Source organism: Balaenoptera ricei, chromosome 12 (genome assembly GCF_028023285.1).
Source record: "Balaenoptera ricei isolate mBalRic1 chromosome 12, mBalRic1.hap2, whole genome shotgun sequence".
Lineage (NCBI taxonomy): Eukaryota > Metazoa > Chordata > Mammalia > Artiodactyla > Balaenopteridae > Balaenoptera > Balaenoptera ricei.
This window is the reverse complement of record NC_082650.1, coordinates 68,303,320-68,329,836: the sequence shown is the minus strand read 5'-3', so window position 1 is coordinate 68,329,836 and position 26,517 is coordinate 68,303,320. Positions and strand designations below refer to the sequence as shown.

General features: G+C 39.4%; 1 protein-coding gene across 2 annotated transcripts in view; it reads right to left on the bottom strand.

Annotated features, from left to right (window-relative positions):
- MDN1 (midasin AAA ATPase 1) overlaps positions 1-26,517 on the bottom strand; it is a 158,572-nt gene that overhangs the window by 105,770 nt on the left and 26,285 nt on the right. For both annotated transcript variants that reach the window (XM_059941583.1, XM_059941584.1), the window contains 13 exons: positions 25,465-25,568; positions 23,485-23,599; positions 19,722-19,915; positions 18,687-18,768; positions 15,464-15,559; positions 13,676-13,788; positions 11,550-11,698; positions 10,553-10,613; positions 5,288-5,499; positions 4,608-4,711; positions 3,134-3,278; positions 2,289-2,385; positions 826-939 (listed from right to left, as the gene is read on the bottom strand). In XM_059941583.1, coding sequence (XP_059797566.1) covers positions 826-939; positions 2,289-2,385; positions 3,134-3,278; positions 4,608-4,711; positions 5,288-5,499; positions 10,553-10,613; positions 11,550-11,698; positions 13,676-13,788; positions 15,464-15,559; positions 18,687-18,768; positions 19,722-19,915; positions 23,485-23,599; positions 25,465-25,568 — 1,586 coding nt within the window. The remainder of the gene's footprint in view (positions 1-825; positions 940-2,288; positions 2,386-3,133; positions 3,279-4,607; positions 4,712-5,287; positions 5,500-10,552; positions 10,614-11,549; positions 11,699-13,675; positions 13,789-15,463; positions 15,560-18,686; positions 18,769-19,721; positions 19,916-23,484; positions 23,600-25,464; positions 25,569-26,517) is intronic.

Sequence of the window (26,517 nt, the reverse complement as noted above, 5' to 3'; positions counted from 1 at the left end):
CAGTATTTACTGATCTCCACCTGTAGAATTAAAGCTCCATGAAAAGAACCAAGATTGTCTGTTTTATTTATAGCTGTATCCCTAGCATCTGAGCCACTCAATAACTATTTGTAAAAAAAAAATAAGGAAAAAAAGCTCAAAAAGCAAAGTAAAACACTAATATGATCCAACTTCAAAATCTTTACATATTGTATATCTTGTTTTAGAGGACACAGATAAAATCAACTAAGTGACGTGCCCCAGATGACAGACTTAGTTTCTGACAGAGCCAGCACTAGAACCCAGGGTATATGATACAAAAGATTGCACCCTTTCCACATGGCATACAAAAAACAGAGGAAAGAAACTCAAATTAAAGCACCAAGTGATATAACCACTCTATACTGCATTCAGCTAAGACTCTAATAATTCCAAACTGGCCTCAATCAATTATATCAACCTTCCCCCCTCTACATTCCACAAAGCTAATATGCAAATTGCAAAAAGTAGGATTTCACCAAGGCAGATCAAAATATAAGCCATTTATATCTCCTCAAGGGATTCAAACTCTTAGCTGTGAATAAAGAAGTAATTAGGAGAGAGTTATCTAATTGTTTATATTCTCATAGGTCTCGACAATACATATTCTCATAAGCTCTCTATGTAGTTTCCTTAGGAAAATCCAAGGGAGTCCATAAGGTTCCAACTTTAAAATAAAATCTAAATAATCCTTCCATCAGTCTTCTCTCGTTAGGAGCAAAAAAGAAGAAAACAATATACGTGCATGAGGTACACATTTTTATGCTCAGAGGAAGAGTTTATAAAGAGAAACCAAAAAGAACCCACGTTATGATTCCTTGCACTGTACTCCTGCTCACACTCAAGCCTTTCAGATAATCCACAATAAGGATCTGTAAGTCTTCTTTACTTTCCAATTCTTCTACATAAAGTTCTGTGAACCTGTTAAGACAATTATTATTCCATAATAACCATTTTTGAGGAAGTTAATACAGCTATTCTGACAATACAAAAACACAAGACGGAAGTTATATAAACTCATTTTACCTGCTTGTAATATAAATTATGAAGGCCTTTCAACTTGAGATACAGATTGATCATAATGAAATAGAAGATAATGTAACCGTTACCAAAAATTCTACCATTACTACTTCTAAGAAAGTCAAACAGTCCTTGCAAAAACAGTTACAAAAATAAGACTTTATTTATCCTCATTTTCAGAAAGTGTTTTTGATTACAACTATATGTAACAAAAAGTACATGCAACAATAACAAAAAAGCCTCCTCACTATCAAAAATTAATAGTTGTAGCAAAGGAAAATACATACTTGTGGTTGATAAAATTTTCCTAAAAAGCTTTTACTACTTTTATAATGTGGGAGAAGATCCAGTAAAGTTTTAACACTATTTTAAAAACTCAGATTCAACAAAAGGTTACCAACAATAAACAAGGTCATTTACCTTTTTTTTTTTAACATATTTATTGGAGTATAATTGCTTTACAATGGTGTGTTTCTGCTTTATAACAAAGTAAATCAGCTATACATAAACATATATCCCCATATCCCCTCCCTCTTGCGTCTCCCTCCCCCCCTCCCTATCCCACCCCTTTAGGTGGTCACAAAGCACCGAGCTGATCTCCTTGTCCTATGCAGCTGCTTCCCACTAGCTATCCATTTTACATTTGGTAGTATATATAAGTCCATGCACTCTCTCACTTCGTCCCAGCTTACCCTTTCCCCTCCCTGTGTCCTCAAGTCCATTCTCTACGTCTGTGTCTTTATTCCTGTCCTGCCTTTAGATTCTTCAAGGTCATTTATCTTTTCCCGAATGCTACATACATAAAACATCTTGTTCATGTCAGTCTGTGCTTAATGATGAAAACTGAAACTTAAATATTCTTTTACAAATCATTAGTCTCATCCAAGACGACTCTGCCTAAAATGCACTTACGTTGTTATATGATATACTATTATTTCGTTATGTGAAGGTTTTCTAATAGCTAAAAGGCTATCTGAAGGAGGAAAGATTTTTGTTTTGAACAATATCCATGAGCCATTAAATGTCATACGAACAACCCAAAGGAAAAAAACTCCCAGTGTTCTGGAGTTTTCCATATTCCTACCACCTATAGAAAGAAGAAGACTACTACAAGTAAAAAGATTCCTCTATCAGCAGTCAATAAATTTCAAGCATTGTTATGAGGGTTGGTTACGTTAATACTACCAATCAATAAATAAAGAGAACTTAATTTTAAAAACAGCTCCAGGAACCAAGCCATGACCCCTTACCTGTTTCTTATTCCTGGTGGGAGATTTCTTTTGCCCACATCAGTTGCTGGATTCATACACGCAAATAAACGGAAATCCGGATGACGTACCAGTGGTTCTGTTAAAAGAAAACTATAAATTCTCAACAGCTTGTAACAATAAGTGATCAGAGGAAGACTAACTCCACTGAACACCAGGGTGAACCACTATGCCTCAAGGCTCAGCAAGGTTGGTACTGGCTGCTCAACCATCCTTGCCTTTTCTCAAACCCCGATGAAATCAGTTTCCAGATCTACGTACACAACTTAATCTTAAACTGCCATCCCACCATCTCTTATGGTGTGGTTGTTCATGCTATTTATGTTTCATCACCTATTCACCAGCGCATACACTGTCACTGAGTGTGCATGCCTTATTACCCACTACACAAATGCCTTGACAAATTATCTTATTCTTTTCATTCCCTATATCACCTAACAATAAGACTTTGCAGAAAATTACTATCTACAGAATAAATAAATCACACTGGGAGGCCCATGTAATCTACCTAACCAAAAGAATATTACTTTTTTAAAAACATGTTTTAAATTTATTTATTTATTTACTTACTTACTTACTTACTTATTTACTTATTTATTTATGCATGCATGCATGCAGGCAGGCTGCCCCGGGTCTTAGTCGCGGCATGCAGACTCTTAGTCGCAGCATGCCGGATCTAGTTCCCCCACCTGGGATCCAACCCAGGCTCCCTGCATTGGGAGTACGGAGTCTCACCCACTGGACCACCAGGGAAGTCCCAAGAATATTACTTTAAAGAGGCCAAAAGGCCTCGCATCAAGTCAAACCCCAAAGGGATCAAGTGCTACCTGTGTCTCCTCGATCCAGCAACACCAGAGAGCCAGAGGAGCCTTCAAGTAAACCACTCAGACATTCTAATGTTTCTGGAGCAGCCAGGTTAATCTCATCCAACAAGATCCAGTCTCCTTTCTTTACAGCCTGAGCTAATGTACCCTAGAAGATGAAGTAAAATGTTAAGGATCCATTGCAAACACACACACACTCACCAAGAACAGTTATGTGAGCAGGGTTAGAAGCAGAGGCAAGGGCAAACCGCTCCAACCTGATGAGCTTACACCTTAACGCCAAATGGCTGCTAGCTGTTTGCCAGAGTTAAGGTCAGGTTAACTTTTTTTCAAATATCCAGAAGGGTCAAGGGAATCTCTCTGAGCCTAACGATGAGATGCAATAAACTAGACCATCCCATTATATGGATGGTAAGGCAAATAATAACTTACAATGTATTCAGATGTTTAAAGGTAACCAAATGGTTATTAAAAAGACCCAAAATAAATACAGGGTCAGGCTATGAGTATACCAAGAAAAGATAAATGACTAAATCAAGAGCGTATAGTGGTTGTAACTCAGAGCCTTTCACAGTTGCTGAAGAATATCAAGATGAATCTTTCCTCATCTCTACTGATTTGATCTCCTCAAGTTCTACTTCCAAAAGCAATGAACTGACAATCTACTCAAGTGACACAACATCAGAAACTTAATTGTTTTACTATTATTAAACTGCTTTATGCTTTTGTTTTCATTGTGATCCTAACAAAGAATCTTCTATAAATAAAACTGAAAAAAATAAAACGGAACAAACGTATTAAAATCCAGTGTAATGTCAAGTCATGAAATAGGTATAAACCCTATTTTGAGAGCACTTGACATTTTCATTGGTTATTTTAGAAACAATCATATTAAGATTACGCACTGATGACTAAATTTCCCACGACAATGGATATATGGTTGAGGGACTTTCTCTCTTACTAAGACATCATCTCAAGTAAGATTCCTACACCTCCCTTCGAGTGTGGTCTGAAGAGTGTCACAGAAACAATTTTCTTTAATAAAAATATAAAAAGCTTAAGTCACAAACATTTAACTAAGTTGATCCTGCAAGGTCACAGGACAGAAAACAGTAGAGCTACCCATGCACTGGAATCAAAAACGTGTCCTAACAGGAATGGACCCAAATATGTCTCTCTCTCTCTCTCACACACACACACACACACACAGAGCTATGAAACAATAAAAAATTTCACTAGTTGTTCTCAACTGCATCTTTAAAAATAGTAATAATGGTGTTCACCAAGACTTTATAATTTCTATAAAGGACATTAAAAAAAATCTTCCCCCCAAAGAATTATTTCATTAAGTATTTACTGTCTTAAACAACAAGCCCTAAAATGTCAACATGAAGAGAATACAAAACAGTAGCCTCCTTAAACTTGCATTTTGCATCAAATCAACATTCCCTTAACCTAAACAACCAAAGCAAAATACCTCTACAAATGCAAACAATAGGGCATTTTCAGTCATTTTCATCTGTTGTTGGGCATGGTTGAGTCTAAGACCAAATGCTTCCCACTTCTCTTTTAGTAGTGACCCTAGAGAAAAATAAAGACAAGAATTTAACATACACTTTGAGTTGTAATATACATAACTTAAAAACACACAATTAACATAACACACACAAAAAATCACATCTTAGAAGTATAAAAAATTAAGTCCAAACACTTACATAATGCCAAACATGTGCAGCCACTATACTAATCAGTTCATTTATATGCATACGTATTGGTTAACTCGTTTATCTTCACAACAACCCTTTGAAGTAGGTACTCTTATCCCCACTTTATAGATGAGGAAGAAGATAACTAAGCCGCCAAAAGCCCCACTCGCTGTGGAATCCAGTTTTCTGGAAGTAACCTCTTCTTCTAAGCACATGTGACTTACTAACCACTAAGCGGTACTGTACATCAACATCAGCGACCACCTGTTTTGATGGAAATCTTGACTAGAGTCACAGGAGCAGCAATACTTCAAAATTAGCCAGCTCTGCCTTAAGTCCTAGAAAGCTCTAATGTGTATTGCTTCATTCTTCCCCCAAACTCTTCTCCTAATTCTGCTAATTAAACTTCAGCCTCATGCCCTCCCACTGGCAGCCTGGGTCACATTCTTACCGGTCTCACTCTCTTTTCCATCCTTGTTGACAGCCGACTTGTACACATGTTGCATTAGTCTGAGGAGATTGTGCCACCGTTTCTGCCTGTAACAGGTCTGAATGTGTCCCAAGAATGTAAAGTTTTGCTTCTTGGAAAATGTCTGAGCAAAGAGTTCCTCAAATGCCTCCCGTAAGGGTAGCCAAATAAGCTTATGGTCCACTGGTTTGTAACTGAAACAAAAGGTAAATATGTGATTCACAAACTTCTAAAGCTAACAGAAGTTGGAAAGTATGCCTTAGAAAACAGGAATAGGTGTAAGATTTCTTCTAATCAAAATCAGAAATAATACCAAAATACTTAACATAAATCTATGTTAAAGTTTTAAATTATAATCTATTTTCTCCACTCCAAGTGTCAGAAGCACCTATACTAAAGGTAAAAACTAGTATTAGACAAACAAACTATGAACAAATTTGAAATTCCAAACTGGGCAGTGCAAGGCATGTCACTGATTTTACTAATATATTTAAATAAACATCATGTATATTTGATGATAAACCATATTCTATCAAGATTGACCAAAAGGTTTTTGAAACATTTTAGAAGAAAAATATAATGTCTGAAATTGACTTATTCAAGCATCTTAAGAACTTACTTGAACATCATGCCTCGTCAATGGAGGGTGGGGAGACTGCTCCCAAAGAGATTCAAAATTGGGGGAGGGGGACGGTAAAAAAAAAAAAAAAAAAAATCTTAAGACACTGCAATGGTTTGTGACCTTCCAAGGCTCAACTTTTTTTATTTCTCAGCATTTAGATTCTCTCCTATTTCTTAGCATTTTATTTTTCTGGTTGGGGAATTAGGGAATCAATTCATTTAAATTAAAATTTAATTTAATATTGGGGGGATTAATAATGTATAGAGTCAAGAAACACTGCTCTAGCTAAATTTAAAAGAAGTTGCCCAAGCAGCACTAATCATTCCTGGAAAATCTCAAGTATACAATTTTCCGTGGCCTAGGATACTAAATACTACAATTCAAGGATGACGACATAACTTTTATTTCTGAGAAATATAATTTGAGAACTGAAACAATACCAAAATATGTTTCAGAACAGTCAAGCACAATTGGAGAACTCATGGATACTATTTACTCACTGGCCTGAGAGAAGGAACAATGAGATGAGTGAAACCCAGTGCCCTGATACTGAGCATCTATATAGAAGATTCTGATTCCAGAGACAGAAAGCATGAGAACTTCACAAACTCAATATCGCTTCCCAGTAAGCACTAACCCATTAATCAGTAAAGACATTTCTTTACTCCATTTATTCAACTGAGATTTACTGAGCACCTGCTAGAGTTCAGCACTGAGTAAATGAGACCCACCATGTCCTGCCCCTCTGCAGCTTACAATCTAACCAAAGAGACAATAGGGGAATACACCTACTAGTATAAAATATCAAGTAGCAAGTGCTATAACTGGATAAAGTGGAAGGAGACTGGCTGAAAGAAGAATTGGTACTTTGACTATCATACTCAGAAGAGGCTGTGTTAAAGACGGGAATTTGAAGGAAATCAAACAAGGAAGGGTTAGGCTAAGCAAATATCCCTGGGCAGCAGGGGAGGCCACAGAGGAAATATCAACACAGAGCAGAGCTAAAGAAAGGAGACAGAGACGTGCCGGAGCCAGGTGATGAAGGGTTTGGAGTACATTCCACATGGACTGAGAAGTCAGTGGAAGGATCTGAGGAAGAGAGTGATGAGATCTGATCACACTATAAAAGGATCATTGTAAATACTAAATGGAAGAGAGACTGTGGGGAGGGTAAGAGTAGAAGCAAAGATGAGAGCCCTGCGCTGGACCAGGCATAGGATGATGAACCACAATGACAACAGAAGAAGTGGTAAGAAATTAAACACACCTTATTTAAATAAAAGAGCTAGTCTTAAAGATGACAGAATAGATGGATCCAAAGCTAACTGAGGCAGCAGAGTAATGACTAAGAACGGAGACATCAAGAAAGACTGCCTGGGTTCAAGTCATGGACTAGCCACTACCTTGAACAAGGCACTTAATGCCTGTGAGCCTCAGGTCCCCTAAGTGTAAATGGGGATAATCAACAGGTTGTTAAGAAGGCTAAGTGACTGAACAAAGATAAAGACTCAAAATAGTACCTGGCACAGGAGTGTCATTTAAGAGTTACCTGTGACAACTATTACCACTAGTAATTGGCTCAGTGAATTGAATTCATGAAAGAAATGGCTTTATATTTCAAATTAGACTGAGCTCCTTAAGAAAAAATTTTGTTCATTTAAAGCTGAAAGCATAGTGGCTGGAACGGTTAAGTCGTCATATGTTTCAAGTGATGAATAAATGAACAAACATACATACACCTTTCCGAAAGGAAAAATAAATAAATAGAAATAAACTGTAACACATATACTCAATGGAAACTAACCTGCTACAGGGAGAACTGATGAAATCAAACTACGAACCATTACAGACCAGGGTTTCCATGATGTCTTTTGCAGAGAAAATATGCCTCAGGAGCAACCTAAAGGCCAAGAGGGGAGGGAGGTCTAGAACACCTGGCCCTCATGGAGAGTCACTCAGGGTCTACCTGTTACATACATGATACATGGAGACCACATACAAGAGTTCACTAGAAAATGGATAGAACAAAAGAAAATGACTCTCCAAAATTATCATACATGAAAGAACATGAAGTGTAAAAGAGACACAAAACAGTGCATGCTGAGTAACTGAAAAGGCAAACGGTTCACTTCATTTGGGGTCAGGATTCTGAGTTTGAAAGCATGCACTTCTGCCCTGCAATCTCCTGTGCAGTTTCCTTTATGGATGTTTCCATGGGTGGCTTAGAGGAGGACACAGGTTAGCCGTTTTATTTCTATTTCTATGAGATCTTTAATTTTTCTCCCATTTTTTCTTTCCTTCATTGTTAACTTCTCCAAGGATACCTCCCCTTCTCTATTTATCTGTTTCTCCCTCCGAGGCTACCCCTCCCAATCCCATTCCCTAGAGTCAGTGATGTGAACCTGTGTTCTGTGTTTTGCCATTTAATGGCAGACTTTCCTTTTCTGGAATGATTTTTATCTGCTTCCTCTAAGCCCTCTGTATCTTCTACTCTTTTCTACAGAGTCTCATAAGCTCTCTCTACCCCAACTCTGTCAGAATTTGGTTTACTTCTCTACTCACAGGTAATCTGAAGGTCTATGTGCTATCAGAAACCTACTTTAAACAGAATGACAAAATTGAGTTAAAAGTTAAATGAGGGAAAAAGATATACCACACTAACACTAATCAAAAATTAAGGGGGTACATATGCAAACAAAGATCAGAAGGCAATTTGCAGTAATGCAATTTAAGAGCCTAATGGCCTTGAAGGCTCTATTTTTATAACATATATTTATCCTTAATTATAATTTTTTAAAAAACTAATCTAAAGGAATTTTTGCAAACCAGACTAATTAGGACTATAAATTTCTTTTATTATATTTTAAGCATAGTATTTGATAAATGCAAAATATGTTTAATGTAAGTTACAAAACACAGAACTAGTTTCACAGTTAGATGAAACTAACCACACATTCCCAAAATAGAAATATTAGCCCTTCTTTATCCCACCTCCCTACCTGCTCCTTTATTTTCTACTCCCTTGCCTTTATTATTTTTTCCTTTTTTTCTTTTTCCCTTGTCTTTTTAAAATCATTTTTGGTCTTCCAATTGTATACACAAGGGTTCTTAAGCAAAGGAGTCATTCATACATCGATAATATATATTAAAAGATGTGATCTACACACCACTTGCCAATAATACAAAAGAAAAGAAAACAAGGCATACTTCCAACTATACAAAAATTGAAACGTATGTAAGTTTTCTTTTGATAACTGATGCTAACCTACTAACAAGGACAAATGGATATATATTTTTTTCACCAAGTTGGCACCAAAATAAAATTCCAGTTAACAAATTCTGATTTCAACCTTTTTGTATTAGTAATTGTATCAAGGCACAATGTGTACTCACTACATTTAAAACTACTTGCAATGGCTGACATAACACTACAAATTCTTAGAAGAGACAGATCCAGTGCGTGTTCAATTAGTACAAGATTAATGCCATTTGTGTTAGGAATACTTAACAGTAGGGTATTACTAAAGACACAGATAGATACAGAATAGAGAGAAATACACAGTAGTATAGACATGCCTAGTTAAGTAACAAATTCCATATATTATTAAGAACACATTGCAAGTACCACAATGAGGGAATGGGGAGATTAAGTGTCAATTAACTGAACAGAGGTAAAACGAAAACAAGGTAGAAAGACCACTGGGGAAAAATAAAGTCAAAGTAGAATTAGAGTAAGAGAGGTAAGCCTCAGCTAACGGATTCGAAGACAGAATATAAATTTAAAATACATAATTAGTGGCATGTGTAGAGCAGAAGTAATAGGTCGGGACAGTAAGAAAATGAGAAGCATCAAAGGAAGCAGGATTCCAAAGTAGCACTCCATCCAGAGCAGGAAGGGATATGAGACAAGGAAATAGTAAAAATAATGCCACAGCATAATGTGGTCCTCAGAAAAGAGGAAATAAAGAGCTTTCTTGCAGATATCACAAAGAGCAAAAAGGACAATAAATTCTATTATCTTATGCCTTTAAGAGTTTGTGTAAGCAACTGCTTAGAGTTAATGGGACAGACCCTACTAGGGTTCAACATAAGGTATGCCAATAGCAGCCATCGCTTTTACAGCCTTCAGCACAGACTAAAATTGTTCATGAAACTAACATATTCAAAACCACAAATAAGGAAGAAGGGCATTTTACTGACCACAGTGGAGTGCCATGAGCCAAGTCCCATTTAACAAAGTGGAGGCTACTTAATGTTTCATAGATAATCAAACTGCAGGAGAGCCTAGCTTGAAGGCAGTGTGAGTCTAGAACATAGGCTTCAGATAAATGACTGCACACACAAACATTACTTGATTACATACTTACCTTTTTGTTTTCCTCCCCCTCCCAGCAGGATCCTTGAGAGCAAGAACCTCAAGTGTTCTTTAAAATGAAAAGAAACATCTACACACTCAAGAGCTCCTTAATAAATTCTAATAAATAATACCCTGCTGGGGTGGGCGTAGGGGGGCAATTCTCTGAACATTTTTCCAAGGCTAGTTTTGAGCTTTACAGAAAAGAAGTATTTCTTACCTCAAACAGTGAACACAAAATAACAAGAAAAAGATTTAAAATCGCACTTACCCTCCCAGCAAATCTGCAGTGTCACTTTGCTGATTCATATTGACTACCCTCAAACGGTGGCCTTTAATAAAGAAAGGGCAAAAGGGTTATTCTGAAAATGTAAAGACTGACAACATCCAGTGTGATCCTTAAGGATGTGTGGACAAGGGCACAGAGCAAATCTTTAAATGTGCATTTCCTCTGACCCCCTCATTTTACTTTCAGGAATCTTGACTATTCAAAATTTTCACCTAACTCAGAGAGATATGTAAAAGAAGATTCACTGCTCCAGCATCAGGTAACTGAAAACAACAAAAAACCCTTCAGTAAGTCAATGTCTGCCTATGAATTAGAACTAAATAAATATCCAGTGTGAAATATTTGTCTATGAATTAGAACTAAATAAATATCCAGTGTGATATATTACTTAGCCATCAGAATAGGAATGAGGCAGTTCTGTTTTTAAAGATGTCCAATTTGCTTATTAACTAAACGTAATACATAGAGAATGATCCCGTTTGTTTCAAAACAAAACCAAATCTGCATGTATTTGAAGACCACAGATTAGAACTGAAAAAAGTTAATACCAATCTATTAACAGTGGTTATTTCCAGGGGGAAAGAATACATTATTTCCAAGGTAAAAATTTCCAGTGCTTATCTCCAGGGCAAGTGGAGTGGTGGCACTTCTTAAATTCCAATATTCTTTGGACTTTTTATTTTTTAAAAAGGCAGTCAGGGGACTTCCCTGATGATCCAGTGGCTAAGAATCCGCACTTCCAATGCAGGGGGCCCGGGTTCGATCCCAGGTCAGGGAACTAGATCCCACACGCTGAAACTAAGAGTTTGCATGCCACAACTACAGATCCCACATGCCACAACTAAAAAGATCCCACATGCTGCAACTAAGACCTGGCACAGCCAAATAAGTAAATAAATATTTTTTAAAAATAATAAAAAGGCAGTCAGTGTCAAATGTTTGTTGTCTGGGGGCAGAGTGCTTCCCCTCTAGGAGTTACCTGTAATATGAGCCAAGTACTGGACGGTGGAGGTTTTGCCGGTCCCAGTCTCTCCCACCAGCAACACAGGCTCCCCTTTGCTAACACACACCGCGAGCTGTTCAATAAGAACAGAGGATGGCCTCGTAGCAGCAAAGGTGAGCTTCTCCCTGGGGAGGGGAAAGAATATAAGCAGTTGGAGGAACAGGCTGCAAGCTTCTCTTTGTGTTATTTTGAGGAATCAGATTTCCCAGATTCAACAAACAAGAAGAAGGAGACAACTCAGAGTGACGGTCTTCATGTTACAACACAGTGGTCCCCAACCCCTGGGCCACGAACCGGTACCTATCCGTGGCCTGTTAGGAACCGGGCCACACAGCAGGAGGTGAATGGTGGGCGAGCAAAGCTTCATTTGTATTTACAGCTGCTCCCCATCGCTCACATTACCGCCTGGGCTCCGCTTCCTGTCAGGTCAGCGGCAGCATTAGATTCTCATAGGAGTGTGGTGAACCCTACTGTAAACTGCATGCAACGTATCTAGGCTGCACGCTCTTTATGAGAATCTAATGCCCGATGATCTGAGGTGGAGCCGAGGCGGTGATGCTAGCGCTGGGGAGCGGCTGCAAATACAGATCATCGTTAGCGGAGAGGTTTGACTGCACAGAGACCATAATAAATCGACTGCGTGCAGACTCATATCAAAACCCTATCAGTGAGTGGCAAGTGACAATTAAACTGCACCTTACGGACTAGACTGGACATAAGCAACACACTTCGGGTGTCACTGTCTCCCATCGCCCCCAGATGGGACCATCTAGTTGCAGGAAAACAAGGTCAGGGCTCCCACTGATTCTGCATTATGGTGAGTTGTATTAATTATTTCATTATAAATTACAATGTAATAATAATAGAAATAAAGTACACAATAAATGTAATGTGCTTGAATCATCCCGAAACTACCCCCGCCAACGCCATTCGTGGAAAAAGTGTCTTCCCCGAAACCAGTCCCTGGTGCCAAAAAGGTTGGGGACCGCTGCTATAACAGATGTCCTTACAACATATGAATTGCAGAATTCATTCATTCTACATACGTGCAGCATTTACATAACTGCTACTTCACTAGGCTCTGGAAATTCAAAACACCAACAAGATAAAACATCTGTACTACCTATGTCATCTTGCGCAAACTACTTAACCTCTCTTAGCCTCGGTTTCCTAACTTGTAAAATCTGGATAACAATAGTTACTAGCTGTAGTGGGTTGAATTATGTTCCCCCAAAATTCATGTCTACTGAGAACCTGTGAATGTGACTTTATTTGGAAAAAAGCTCTTTACAGGTATAATAAGATTAAAATCGTATCATACTGGAATTTAAGGGTCAGTCTTAAATCCAATGGCTGGTGTCCTTATAAAGAAAGAGAAATTTAGAGGCACAAAGAAATACACACAGGGAAGAAGACCATATGACAATGGCATCAGAGATTGGCTTGATGGAGCTACAAGGCAAGGAACACCAAAGATTGCTGGGAGCCAGCAGAAGCCAGGAAGAGGCAAGAGTCTTCAGAGGTAGTGTGGCCCCGCCAACACCTTGGTTTCAGCCTTCCAGCCTTCAGAACTGAGAATAAATGCCTGCTGTTTTAGGCCATCAAGTTTATGGTAATTTGTTAGGAGAGCCCTAAGGACACTAACACACACATTAATTCATAGGCTTACTATAACCACATGAGAAAACATGCAAAAAGGCACTCAGCACAATGTTAGGCATATAGCAAATATTTAATAAATAACTTTAATAAATCTCAGAAACGTATACAATTCCAGCCCTCAAGAGATTAATAGACTAATGTTAGGACCAAGCCTGACCTCTAGGTGATGCTTTCTTCACTAAATACACTACAATGAATAAAATCAAAGATACACCTTTGCTAGTCCCAAGTCTCTAATGACCCTCATCACCTCCTCCACCTATTAACATCTAGCTTCACAGAACACATTTTGGGAAATCACTGCTCCTTACTGTCTAGTACACTGGAGAGATCACAGTTCTGACATGTTTTACTCAAAGGTAAGGGGCTGGACCACACGTTCCTTCTATCAATTTCCCAACGACCCCACAGTGCTCAGATCAGTTTGGAACCCTGTTTACCTCTGTATGTGGACAGCCTCACTTTGTTTCCGTAGAAGCCGCACTCGACCCACTTGCACATCTAGCTCGTTGATTGCAATTTCTGGTTTATAAAGTTGACAGAAGAATTCAGCCTATGGGAGGGGAAAGATTTTACCTGAGTAAACTTCTGCATGCTCTTCAAATACTTCTCATCCGTGAGGCTTACTGTGCTCCTCTAACATGCCCTCTACTAAGAGGCATTTTTGGGCTTCCAAGATAGGTAAGTTAGCTTTTAATTATATTTTTTAAAATTCTCCAAGTTTCTAATATGTTTTTAAAAACACTGATCATGAATGTTTCCCTGTAATAGTACTTTTTATTCATTCAAATGAGCCTCTATCTACCTATATGAAGTGAACACAGTGAACAGAAAGTTTTACTCCTAAAAGATATGAAAAAAACCAAAGTAATTTTTCTTCCTCTATGCTTTCCTCTGCTTTAAATTTCTAACATAATGCAGGAAACAGTCACTTGAATAAACCATGATACATCTGACAACAGCCAAAGCAGAAAGAGAAGCTGTGACAGAGGCTCAGGACACGTACCCATCAGCCTTATCCTCATCACTAACCCAAAGAACCCAGATTTCGCTCAGGGTTTGGGGCAGGAGTAAAAGGGGCAAATTGCCCACGGAAGGTAAACCCCTCTTCAACCAAAGGGGCTGAATATTGATCAACCTAAGCCAGTCATGGTAGTCTCATTTCTCTTGTCTACTATAATTAACATACTTATTACTTCAGCCCCTTTTAGTAGGTGCTCTGTTACCTGCAGCCAAAACCATCCCGATAGTTTCATACACCTAAGGAACACCTCTAACCATCTCGGTTCCTGACTAAGGCTTTTTTGAGTCATCATTCATTTGGGAACGCCAAATATCTGCCTCAAGATGAACCCCAGACATTTCTCCAGCTACCAACACCATTGCCGAAAGGCTCTCTCCTCCAGAAGTACATATTTTGATATAAAACAGGAAAGGCAAATATTAACAGTATCAGCAGTGAACCTAAGTAGTGGGTATACAGGTGTTCACTAATACTTTTCAACTTTTTTGATGTTTGAAGATATTAACCATAAAAAGTTGGAAAGGGACTTCCCTGGTGGCGTAGTGGTTAAGAATCTGCCTCCCAATGCAGGGGACATGGGTTCGAGCCCTGGCCCAGGAAGATCCCACATGCTGCGGAGCAACTAAGCCCGTGTGCCACAACTACTGAGCCCATGCGCCACAACTACTGAGCCTGTGCTCTAGAGCCCGCAAGCCACAACTACTGAAGCCCGCACACCCCAGAGCCCGTGCTCCACAGCAAGAAAAGCCACCGCAATGAGAAGCCCACGCACCGCAATGAAGAGTAGCCCCCTCTCGCCACAACTAGAAAGGCTGCACGCAGCAACGAAGACCCAACACAGCCAAAAATAAATAAGTAAAAAAAAAAAAAAAAGTTGGAAAAAATCTAATGCACAGAACTACAGACAAAGGTGTTACTACGACATGGTTCCAGTCCTGAGTCCACAACCTACAGAATAACATGCTCCTTAAGCACTGGAGAAAAAGGCGTGCGTGTGAAAAAGGATGCAAGGCAGCTCACAGGGAGAACTACTTATCCAGGAGACAGTGAGCTTTATGCCCATGAGAGGCAGCAATGAAACTACCAACTCTGACAGAGGAGGCTGTTATTTGCAAAAGCTGTTCCAGGTAAGGACCAGAGATCAGCAATTAAGCTAAATATCCCAGCTTCCTTTCAAGAGGGAAGTAAAAACAGCATTACATACCTTTTTCTTGGAAATGTTCAATTTGCTTCCAATGACTTCTGCCATTTTCAGTTTGCTTGTCTGCTTAGAAAGCATTGCTGTGAAACAGTCCAGAGCCTATTAAAATAACCAAGGTAAATGCCAACTGATTTTTAAAATAATACATTAATAACAGAGCATCACTATCCAGGCCACAAAAGGGAGGAACGTAAAATCCAGCAGAACTTTTCTGCAAGTAAGACTAAGGAGAATACAAATAAAGTACCAACCCTAGACTCAAAGAACCTTACCATAACAGAGACAGGACACCAAAAAATGTGAAGGCTTTACTATCAAAATACCGGTTAATTAGGAAAACACACACAAACGCCTCAGTTTGCAAATCCAAAATTCAGGTAATAATAGCAATTAGCATTAATCCTTGGGTATAGGGTTCTGTGGGGGGAAACGACTTCCAGACAGTGGAGGTAACATCAAAAGATTACTTTCTAGATGTAAAGGGAGACTCCTGGTGTGCAATAAAGGGATTACACTGTCATTACCCTAACCCAGTACTTAACCTTAGCAACTACTGATAGGCCAACAAGACACATGTCTTCTGCTGTAATGAAATATAAAGGATGTATCACCACCAAATGGATTCTACCCCCCCAAAAGCTGAGTCTGCATACATCAAGCGTTTTGTTAAACTTCTATTTACAAGAAAGACAGATAAAATGACAAGGGAAAGGACACGAGTATGGCAAAACAAAGAATATATCTGGTTCTACTGCCACCAAGTGTAATATATCAATAAGCTTCATGTAAGCATTTAAAAAAGAATGTATCTAGTTTTGTGCCTAATTCCTTACACAGAGCTTCAAAAATTCTTGGAATTACCAGGAGTAAGGAGTGTCTTTTGTTATTTACTAGAGCCCTTATGGACCTTACCAGGTTTATTATGCTAAAGCAAGGTAACTCTTGATGGGCCCTTAGATAATTTAAGAGAGGAACTGGCCAGGCCAGAAAGACCAAGGGTTGAAACTTCCAGCTCCATCTCCAACCTCTGGAGGAGGGGAGGGGATGGAGACCGAGTTCAATCGAATAGCCCATGTCAGAATAATACCCCAATAAACACTGGACATCCAAAGCTTAGAGAGCTTCTGGTTGGTGACAAAGTGATGTACCAGGAAGGTGGCACACCCTGACTCCACAGGAGTGCCTGTGCTCAGACTCCTGAAACCTTGCCCTATGTGTCTCTTCCATTTGACTTCTTGAGTTATATTTTTTATAATAAAACTGTGACCTGGGGCTTCCCTGGTGGCGCAGTGGTTGAGAATCTGCCTGCCAATGTAGGGGACACGGGTTCGAGTCCTGGTCTGGGAAGATCCCACATGCCGCGGAGCAACTAGGCCCGTGAGCCACAATTACTGAGCCTGCGAGTCTGGAGCCTGTGTTCCGCAACAAGAGAGGCCACGATAGTGAGAGGCCCGCGCACTGCGATGAAGAGTGGCCCCCACTTGCCGCAAGTAGAGAAAGCCCTCGCACAGAAACGAAGACCCAACACAGCCAAAAAAAAACAAAAAAAAAAAAGCAAAAAACTGTGACCTGTATGGTGAGTACAGAGCTTCCAATGAGTTCTGTGAGGTGATTACTGTACCTGAGGAGGTTGTGGGAACCCCTGAATTTACAGCTGATAGGTCCTAAGTGTGGGTGGGCGTCTGAGACTTGCGGCTAGAGTCTAAAGTGGGGCAGCCTTGAGGAGGACTGAGCCGTTGAACCTGTGGGGTCTACACTAACTCCAGGTAGTCAGTATCAAAACTGAACTGAATTGCAGGACACCAGTTGGTGTCAAAGCAGTGAAGAAGCAACCAGATAAAGCCAGAAGGTGAAACATTCTGTAAAACAACTGGCCTGATCTCTTCAAGGGTATGTGTGGGGTGGGGGGGAAGGTTCTGATACAGTAAAAAAGTTCTTAATCCCATTCGCATAGAAAAGGATGTGGAAGGAGATACATCAGGGTATTAACAGTACTGGGGAGGCTTCCCTGGTGGCGCAGTGGTTGAGAATCCGCCTGCCAATGCAGGGGACACGTGATCGATTCCTGGTCCGGGAAGATCCCACATGCCATGGAGCAATTAACCCCGCACGCCACGACTACTGAGCCTGCGTTCCAGAGCCTGCGAGCCACAACTCCTGAAGCCCGGGCGCCTAGAGCCTGTGCTCTGCAACAAGAGAAGCCACCGCAATGAGAAGCCCACGCACCGCAACGAAGAGCAGCCCCTGTTCACCACAACTAGAGAAAGCCCGTGCACAGCAACAAAGACCCAATGCAGCCAAAAATAAATAAATAAAATAAATTTTTAGAAATAAAATAAAATAAAGTACAAAACAAGGTTACCTGTAAGAAATATGAGAAATGTAGGAGAATGGAAAGGAAATTTCAATGGAGAGAAGAGGATTAAAGGACTGGCACACAGCACTTCAGAGTTCAGCCGGCTTAAGTGTGTGCTCCAAATGTGGGTTCTTTCTACTCAAAGTAAGTTAACCAAACACAGAGAGAAACTGCTAACCAAAATGGGTCACTATTCTCTCTTCAGTCCTAGCTGACAGAAACCAGAACACTTTATAGTCAAAATGGGTTAATGTTTTAACAGCCCAGAGATCTTCAGGCAGCATCACTTTATTCTTAAGCAGGCGGGAATAAATCTCTCTCTGTTCTACTGAATGTGGCAGAGCTACAATTCAATAGGGCTTCCCTCCCACGCAACACATTTTGTCCCCACGTCCAGCACACAAGGATGTACTTTACAAACCTGACATAAATTTCTCTGGACTAAAGTTTAAAAGGCCCTACTGAGGCTAGTGGTGGGATAAGACAAATATAAATCTATCAAATAGACTAAGAAATTACATATAGAAATAAATACTAAAGATCTTAGAAACACTTTACATTTTATAACAGTATTATCACCTGGGAGACTTTCTTTTCATTTAAGCTTTAATTTCAGTACTGTATCTGTTTTACTCTAATTCAAACTATACTTATTTGAAATTAGTAGTAACCTGTTTCAAAAACCACAAAACATTTATTATGCCCAATTAGTTTTAAGGCAACATTAGTTCAGTTTTAACTAGCTAAGGATAATAAACGGTACCTACACAAAAGAAGAACTTTTTGATAGCAGTCAAGACACAGAAAATAACAGTGTAAATCAACAGCCTTAAAGAGCACAGAGAAACAAGCAGGAAGACTGTATCTTACCTCTTGAAAAATATTTAATGATGCTGATGAAGACAGACTGTCAAAGCTGTGGGCAATCCTATTACACCAATTCAGTAGATCCCTTTAAAAAAAAAAGGGGGGCAGGGGGCAAGAAATAAAAGACCATAGGCCAAAGACATCAAAGGCATCAGAGCTTACTTAGGTCTGGGAACACCTGACAACAAAGACTCTCCTTTTTTTCTGGCAACTGAAGATAAACAGTGTCAGGAAAAAGAATGAGTGGTCCCAGTCCCTATCCTACCAGGAAGTGACCTAGAACTCACTTCTCCCCATCCATGCCAGACAAGGTAGCAGGAGACAGGGAGCAATTAATTCTCAGAGCAAACTGAGGGGAGTTGCCCACACCTAATTCTCATTTCTCAAAGGGCAAGTCAACCACTGCGAACGAAGCGCAAAGGCATGGAACTCACTATACAGAGCAAAACCCAAGAGTCTTTTATTTAAGACCCCAAGTGTCACAAAAGGACATCCAGTGAAAGAGCTATGTCAGTAACTATTCCCAACTTTGGCTTTTAAAGTTATTTGCTAAACTTCCAGTTATAAGTAAGTCCTAGGGATATAACGTACAACATGATAAGTACAATTAACGCTGCTGTATGTTATATATGAAAAGTTGTTAAGAGTTCTCATCACAAGAAAAAAAAATTTTTTTTTTACTGTTTCTTTAATTTTGTACCTATGAGATGATGGACGCTCACTGAACTTACTGCAGTGATCATTTCATGACGTATGTAATCATTATGCTATATGCCACAAACTTATACAGTGCTCTGTGTCAATTACATCTCAACAAAACTGGAAGAAAAAAGTTATTTGTTAAAGTTAACATAATGTTACCTTCATAAGCCTTCCCATTCAGTAACTATAGATCTCAAAAAGGGACTGAACAGTATGAAGCAGCCCAAACGTCTCATTTCAAAACCTCACTTCTTGTAACCATTCAGTTCTAGCTGCTAAGAACTTCTGAGGGAAGCAGTTTTTAAAATACCAACTCAAAAGTGTTTAGCCCAGTACCTGAGAGACAATTCTCTCCCTTCAAGGCTTAGTCTTTTGTGTTCCCATCTGGCTTCTGAAACTTCCTCGGGTGCCTGTTCCCCTCCAACGGAACTATCACTCAGAGGGTGATGTTTCTCTCCAGTAAGCTGGATGTAAATGTCAAGCAGGTGATCAGTTGCTACCGATAAGCTGGGGTATCTATTTTGCAGAACCTGACAGAGGGAGAAAAAAAAGCAAAGAAAATTTAGCAGCAGACAGAGTGATTTTTAAAAGCACACATAAACTGCTGCTGACACTAGTCAACCAAAAATGAATTTTTCTAAGAAATCTGTCATCTTTACCAAGTATAACAACTTCCACCCTCACCCATACCTCCAATCCCTCAAAGACCATGACTTTTTCCTGCCCAGAACTCAGTTATCTGGCAATCTCACCACCTATCACACAGCTTAGGGTGTAGAAGCTAGATGGGAAAGGGGTCTCAAGCAACATAGGCATCCAAGTCCCAGGCACTTACTCGTTGAAGGATCCTTCAAGTAATATGTACTCTAATTTTTTAAACACAATTCTAGTACAGTCATTAAGTCATGTCTCAGACAAAAGCAAATAAGAAGCAGTTAATGGGAAAAGGAAAGTTTTTTAAAGCAAATCACAGTAAAAGGAGATAGTGTTAGGTCCTGATAAAAAGTAGTTTTTATCAGACAACAGAATTTAACGAGAAAAAGATCTAGTCCAATTCACTTTGATAACTATTAAGAATTTTGTGCAGTATCATACTTGGTGCCCATAATATTGGTTCAACGCTTTTATGATATGGATTTGCTAAGTCAAGTCTACTTGAGAAGGAAGAAAAATATCATGTATATATTAGAAATATTACACCCTAATACATTTAAATTGAGAAGTATACCACGATTCCAATTTATATATGAAATATTAACATATTTTGTATATATTAAAGTTGTAAGGTCCACTAAGATCTTTTACCGGTGTCATCAAGTGGTAGATCTCATAGATTTTTATTTCTTCATACTTTTTTTTTTTTAAACTGGAGGATTTTACAACAAATATTATTGAAAACATATTTCAGATGTATTGAAAATTAAGGACAGAAAAAGAGACTAATAAGATCAACAAATTCAATTTAATGGATACACATGTGGATCTTTCAAATACAGAATATACATTTTTTGTGTACGGAGGGAACATTTTCAAAATTGCCCATATATTTGTGGACCCTGGCTACCATAAACAAAATATAGACTTATTTCCATCACCCCTAAAACAAAAAGTTCCCTTTTGTCATCACTCCCTTCCTCCACATCCCCGTCCCTGGAATCCTGCACCTGATTCAGATCTCTACAGTTTTGCTTTCAAATCTGTCATATACACGGAATCATACGGGATGTAGTGTGTAGTTCGGTTTCTCTTAGCAAAACGTTTTTGAAATTCGTCCAGACATTACTGTATGTATCAGTAGTTCATTCTATTTTACTGCTGAGTAGTAATTCCATCATACGAGCATGTATATTTATGACCAAGGTGAAAAAAAAAGCTGTTTTTACTTGAAAAAAATTTCTGTTAGGTTTAACACTTTAGTAAGGGCTCAGTTATTTGGAAAAAAAGTTCTGAATAGAGATTTATATGTACCAACCAATTAGTCATTTTCTACCTTAGTCAAAAAACATCTTTTGTTATTAACATGAATGTCAAAATTTAAACACAGTATCACATAATAAACTAATCTAACATGATATGGTTATCAATTTGATATGTATTTTGGAGATTCATTCCTTTAATAAGCATTTATTAAGTACCTACTTTGTAGCAGGCACTACTCCAGGGACAGAGAAACAAAACAAAATAAGGAATGGAACCCGTCCTCGAGAAACTCCCCCTAATATAAGAAGCAGATATGAAAGCAAAAGCAAGCTTGCAGCCCAAAGGACAGCATGGTCGGCCCTGCTTGGGAGACCCGGAAAGGTTTCACAGAGCAGGAGGCACCTGGCAGAGGTCGCTGGTGACTGTGAGAGGGGACTGCCGGCAGAGAAAGCAGGCCATCTCTGGTGCCAGCACGTGAGGCATCAGGGCACAGTCAAGGTGTACGGGGGAGACAAGGTGTGAGAAACTGCTAGGGGTAAGTTCCCGGCACTTACTAGGTATGAGACTAGCATTATGTAAAGAGCTTGTTTTTCGAAGTGTAATTTGATATTTCAGCAAGAAGTCAAAGCCAGTCTTTCTAAGCATAAAACGGCTGCGGTTGGCAGCAACAGAAATGCAGTTCCTTGTGTTCCCTGTGAGGTCGGCATAGGAGATTATTTTATTTCCTAAGTAATACACACAAGGTTTTTAGCTACCAGTCATTTATTTAGGAGAGTGTTATTAGGATTAGTAAGCCCAGAAGCTTAAAAATAACCGGTGAGCTTCTCAAAGTCAGCTACCTAAATATGACCTAGGTCACCGAAGCGAGGAGGTGCGTGCTCCTGTGGCACTTCCAGTGAGCAGAGTGACCCACTGCTGATCAAGGCAGGGGTGGAAGGAGGAGTTCTGGCCTATCCTCCAAGCACAGAAGACAGTAAGAACAGAGTGGCTGTCAAATATTCTCCTCATTCTCTCAATCCCCAATAAATTACACCTAAATGTGAATTTCAGTCCTCTCCTTTAAGGAAAAGACTCACAATTTAAGTCTGAAAACAAAACATTTAAAGGTCTGCAACAGCAAAAGAAAGAGGAGCATTACGACAGAGCAATACAACAAACGTTTACAAAATGCCAGGCACGGAGTGGATGCTGGGGACACCAGAGCTGAGTTAAGTTACTGGAGGAGCTTATAGTTGAGGGCGGCAAGAGGGGAAAAGAAAGACATACAGGACACACAAATACACAACTGGGAACTAGAGTGAGATGAGAAACTCACAAGTGTAAAACAGGCTGTAGAGTTATAAAATCACACCATCAAGGCAAGGCTTCTTAGAGATTATACTATCAAGGTTTACCCAGTAATCGGTAAACTCTGAAAACCCCTCTGCTAGTAAATACCTAAATGCTAGATAAAATATTTGAAAAGGTTGTCTGGTGCCACTTATTTATCTAAAAACTTATACCAAGAAAGAGAAAAGCATCCCTGCCATAACTGAATGATCACTGACAATGCTTTATTTGCTGCTCTCCAAGATGAAACGTTGGAAGTCGGGACGCTTCCCAAGTGAGGAGGTAGATCCAAGGGGAGACAGGAGGTTGACAGGGTAAAGTGAGGCACACCTCTTAGTGATCACGGAGAACCAGATATACTACAAAGTAAATCGATGTATAAAACCTTTAAAATAAGTCATCTCAATTTTCATTAATACCCAGATCAAAATGTACATGAAGTTGTTAAGTGTGAAAGATGTTAGTTACAAAACAACTTAGTATAAAAAAGATCCTCTGGGGACAACTGGAGAAACTTAAACATGGTCTGAGAATTAAGTGCTACTGACGAATTACTATTCATTTTATTGGGTATAATAATCATTGCGGTTATATATGGAAATGCCCTTAGAGATGCATGAAAGTATTTAAGGGTGAAATGCTATGAGGTTTGCTTTCAAATATATTAGCAAATAAAAACTACTAGATGAAATTAATACAGTAAAATGTCAGCATATTAACTGTTAAATTTAGAGTGACGAGTATTTTGGTGACTCATTGGGCTATTTCCTCTGTTCACATGTTAAGTCTGACACTTTTAATAATGAAGAGTAAGAAAGAAAAGCATTGATACTTTCAAATAACGTCATACCTCATTCAGTTCTGTCTTATCCATGTTATCCAGGTAAATTTTGGTCCAGTATTTGTCTAGCAGAGTAGCATGACTATTTAGCGGTCGATACCAATTTCCTCCACAGCTCAAGAGTCTGTATTTCAGAATGAAAAACAGAGTCACACAAAATTCCCAATTTTAATCTTGAATTATGCCCCTGGTTATCCCTTGCTAGACGTTATCTCACATCTGAGTAAAACTCACAGTTCCTTCTGGTGCCAGACAGCACTATGTTGGGCTTATAGGGAGGATGACAATGAAAGGCTGCCACCAAGCCAGGTGTGACTATTTTCCTAGGGGGAGTAATAGGGCTTTAACCAAGTTATTTTCACATCACTGCAAATGATCCTATTAGGTGTTTTGAACTCAACAACATGTTTCTTTTCCTTAAGACATAACTTCAGGAAAAAGAAAACCTAATCCAAGACCGATAGCACTAAAAATAAGTTCACTGCTTATTACCAAAAGTGACAGTACCTAAAATTACTTAAAATGCCCAGAAGAGAAGGAATATTCATTAAACACATACTCTGGGCAAGCCATGGGCTTACACCTAAGCCATGTAATTTAATCTTCACAACAACTGCCCTGAGGGGATGATGCCCTTCTTTTCTTCTAACTGTAAGGAAGAACTGTAAGGAAGAGAAGGAGAGTAATGTCCCTCGCTCACTCAACTATGACTACAATGGCAAAGCCAAGAACTGAACTCAAGTTTGTGTGGCATACTTCTATGATGTCCCAGGACCTTCTGGGAAATGTATCTAGCAGGAAAGAACTTCACCATCGCTGTGAATAAAATCAGGGTCTATTAAAACTAACAGGGCCTAGCAAGGTCTTCCTTAGAACTGTTAGCTCTGCATTCCATCTGGAAGTGAATGTTCACAGAGGTACAGTAAACAGTAATATAATCACTAAATACAATGTGGCATTATTTTCACTCTTGGGCATTTTAAGACCAAAGAGAAGCTGTACAGTTATAGACAAGTAGTAGGAAATAAACCACTGCCTTCACATTATTTTAAAAAGTAGATAGGGACATATACTAAGTTTGCTTAGGTTTTATTCCTTTGTTGATGCTTATATTCAGTTAATTTTTTTAAATGCCTGAAGTCTGCATGGCTTCATCATCACCACCATCATGGCTGGGCACTTACTATGTGACAGGTCTTTAGTCACTTCACCTAACCTTCATAACTTACACCAAGTTGTAAAGCAGGTGTTATTGGCCCCATCACAATCAGTCAAGCAAGGTACACACAGGTACAAAGTGCCAGTGTCAGGACTCAAACCCAGGGCTATCTGAAAACAGTCTCATCTCTGATTATGTTTGAAAGCATGAAAACAAGACAAAGTTTTTTAAGACTGGTTACTTATTTTTAAGTGGGGGGAAAAAAGAACCACTTTTACTTTCTAAATTAATTATCTCTGTTAAAAATAGGCAGGAAGGGGTTTCCCTGGTGGCGCAGTGGTTGAGAATCTGCCTGCCAATGCAGGGGACACGGGTTCGATCCCTGGTCCAGGAAGATCCCACATGCCGTGGAGCAACTAAGCCCGTGTGTCACAACTACTGAACCTGCGCTCTAGAGCCCACAAGCCACAACTATTGAGCCTGCGAGCTGCAACTACTGAAGCCCGTGTGCCTAGAGCCCATGCTCCACAACAAGAGAAGCCACCACAGTAAGAAGCTGTGCACTGCAACAAAGAGTAGCCCCCGCTCACTCCAACTAGAGAAAGCCTGCATGCAGGAATGAATACCCAACACAGACAAAAATAAATTAAATTAATTAATTAAAAAAAAAAAAGTCAGGAATAAGAATGTTGAATCTGTCATCACTGCTAACTAACCTTGCTTAAAATGGGCCCAGAGAACTCTATTCCAAGACTTTTGTACTCAGCACTCTAGCATGTGGACTTAGGAAGAGGCTCCATCATGGCAATAGAAGGGTTAATGGGACATACCTCCTGGTTGCAAAGAACTGAAATCCAGGAGCCACTTTCAGACAGTCACCTTGGCCAGGAATCAAGAGCTCTCCATTCTCCAAGAGAGGGATCAGCACGGAAACCTAAATCACAAAACCCCAGTGATAAAGCTATTAAGACAGAAGTAACAAACAAGAAAGCAAAAAAACCCTCTCGCCAAATGATGAACACATCCTTAAAGGAAACCCTACTTCTCACAGCATGAACTGGGGTCAAATGCCAGGCGGGAATACTGGAGCCACCTACACTCCAGCAGAGCAACTTATTCATTCAGCATTCACTGAGTGCCTACTATGGACCAGAATCAAGCAAGACAGGAAAAATCCAGACATGATTGAGGCTTTACAGCCTAGAGTCTGACGGGAGACAGCCATGCAAACTACCATACAGCATGATCGGTGTGACCCCCAAGGGGTGTACAAAACAATACGTGAAGACAGAGGGTGGCTGTAGATCAGTGTGGAGTAGTTTAGAAGCAGGGCAGTGAAGCCATTCTAGAGGTAATGACATTCACTGAGTCTGAAAGTATGAAGAGGAATCAGCCTGGTTTGTTGGGAGAGCAATGGCACATTTACTCTAGGCAAAAATATTCAAATGGATAAAAATGTATATGCCTAAGAGCATGGCATGAGAGGACTCTTATGGTTAGGGCAGAACGTGCATATGAAGTAGTGGAAAAATACACTAGGCTTAGAGATAAATGATAAAAGGCCTTCTGTGCTGAGCTAAGGAGTTTGAATTTTTTTCATGAAGTTGTTGAGAGGATTTTAGTCTGTAGAAAAACCTATTTTTTATTTTAGAGAATGAACTGTGCAACAATATGGAAGATAAACTGAAAGAGAGCCAGTCTGGAGGGAAAGAAGCGAAAAAGGACACCATTCAGGTAACAAAGGTAAGATGGCAGGATAGATCAGATAGACAGACAGATAGATAAAAATAAGAAGGCCTGTGCTAAGGCAGTGGGCTAGGAGGGAACAGAATAAGAGATAAGGAAAAAGTACTAAGCAATATCAGACTAAGTGAATGGGGGAC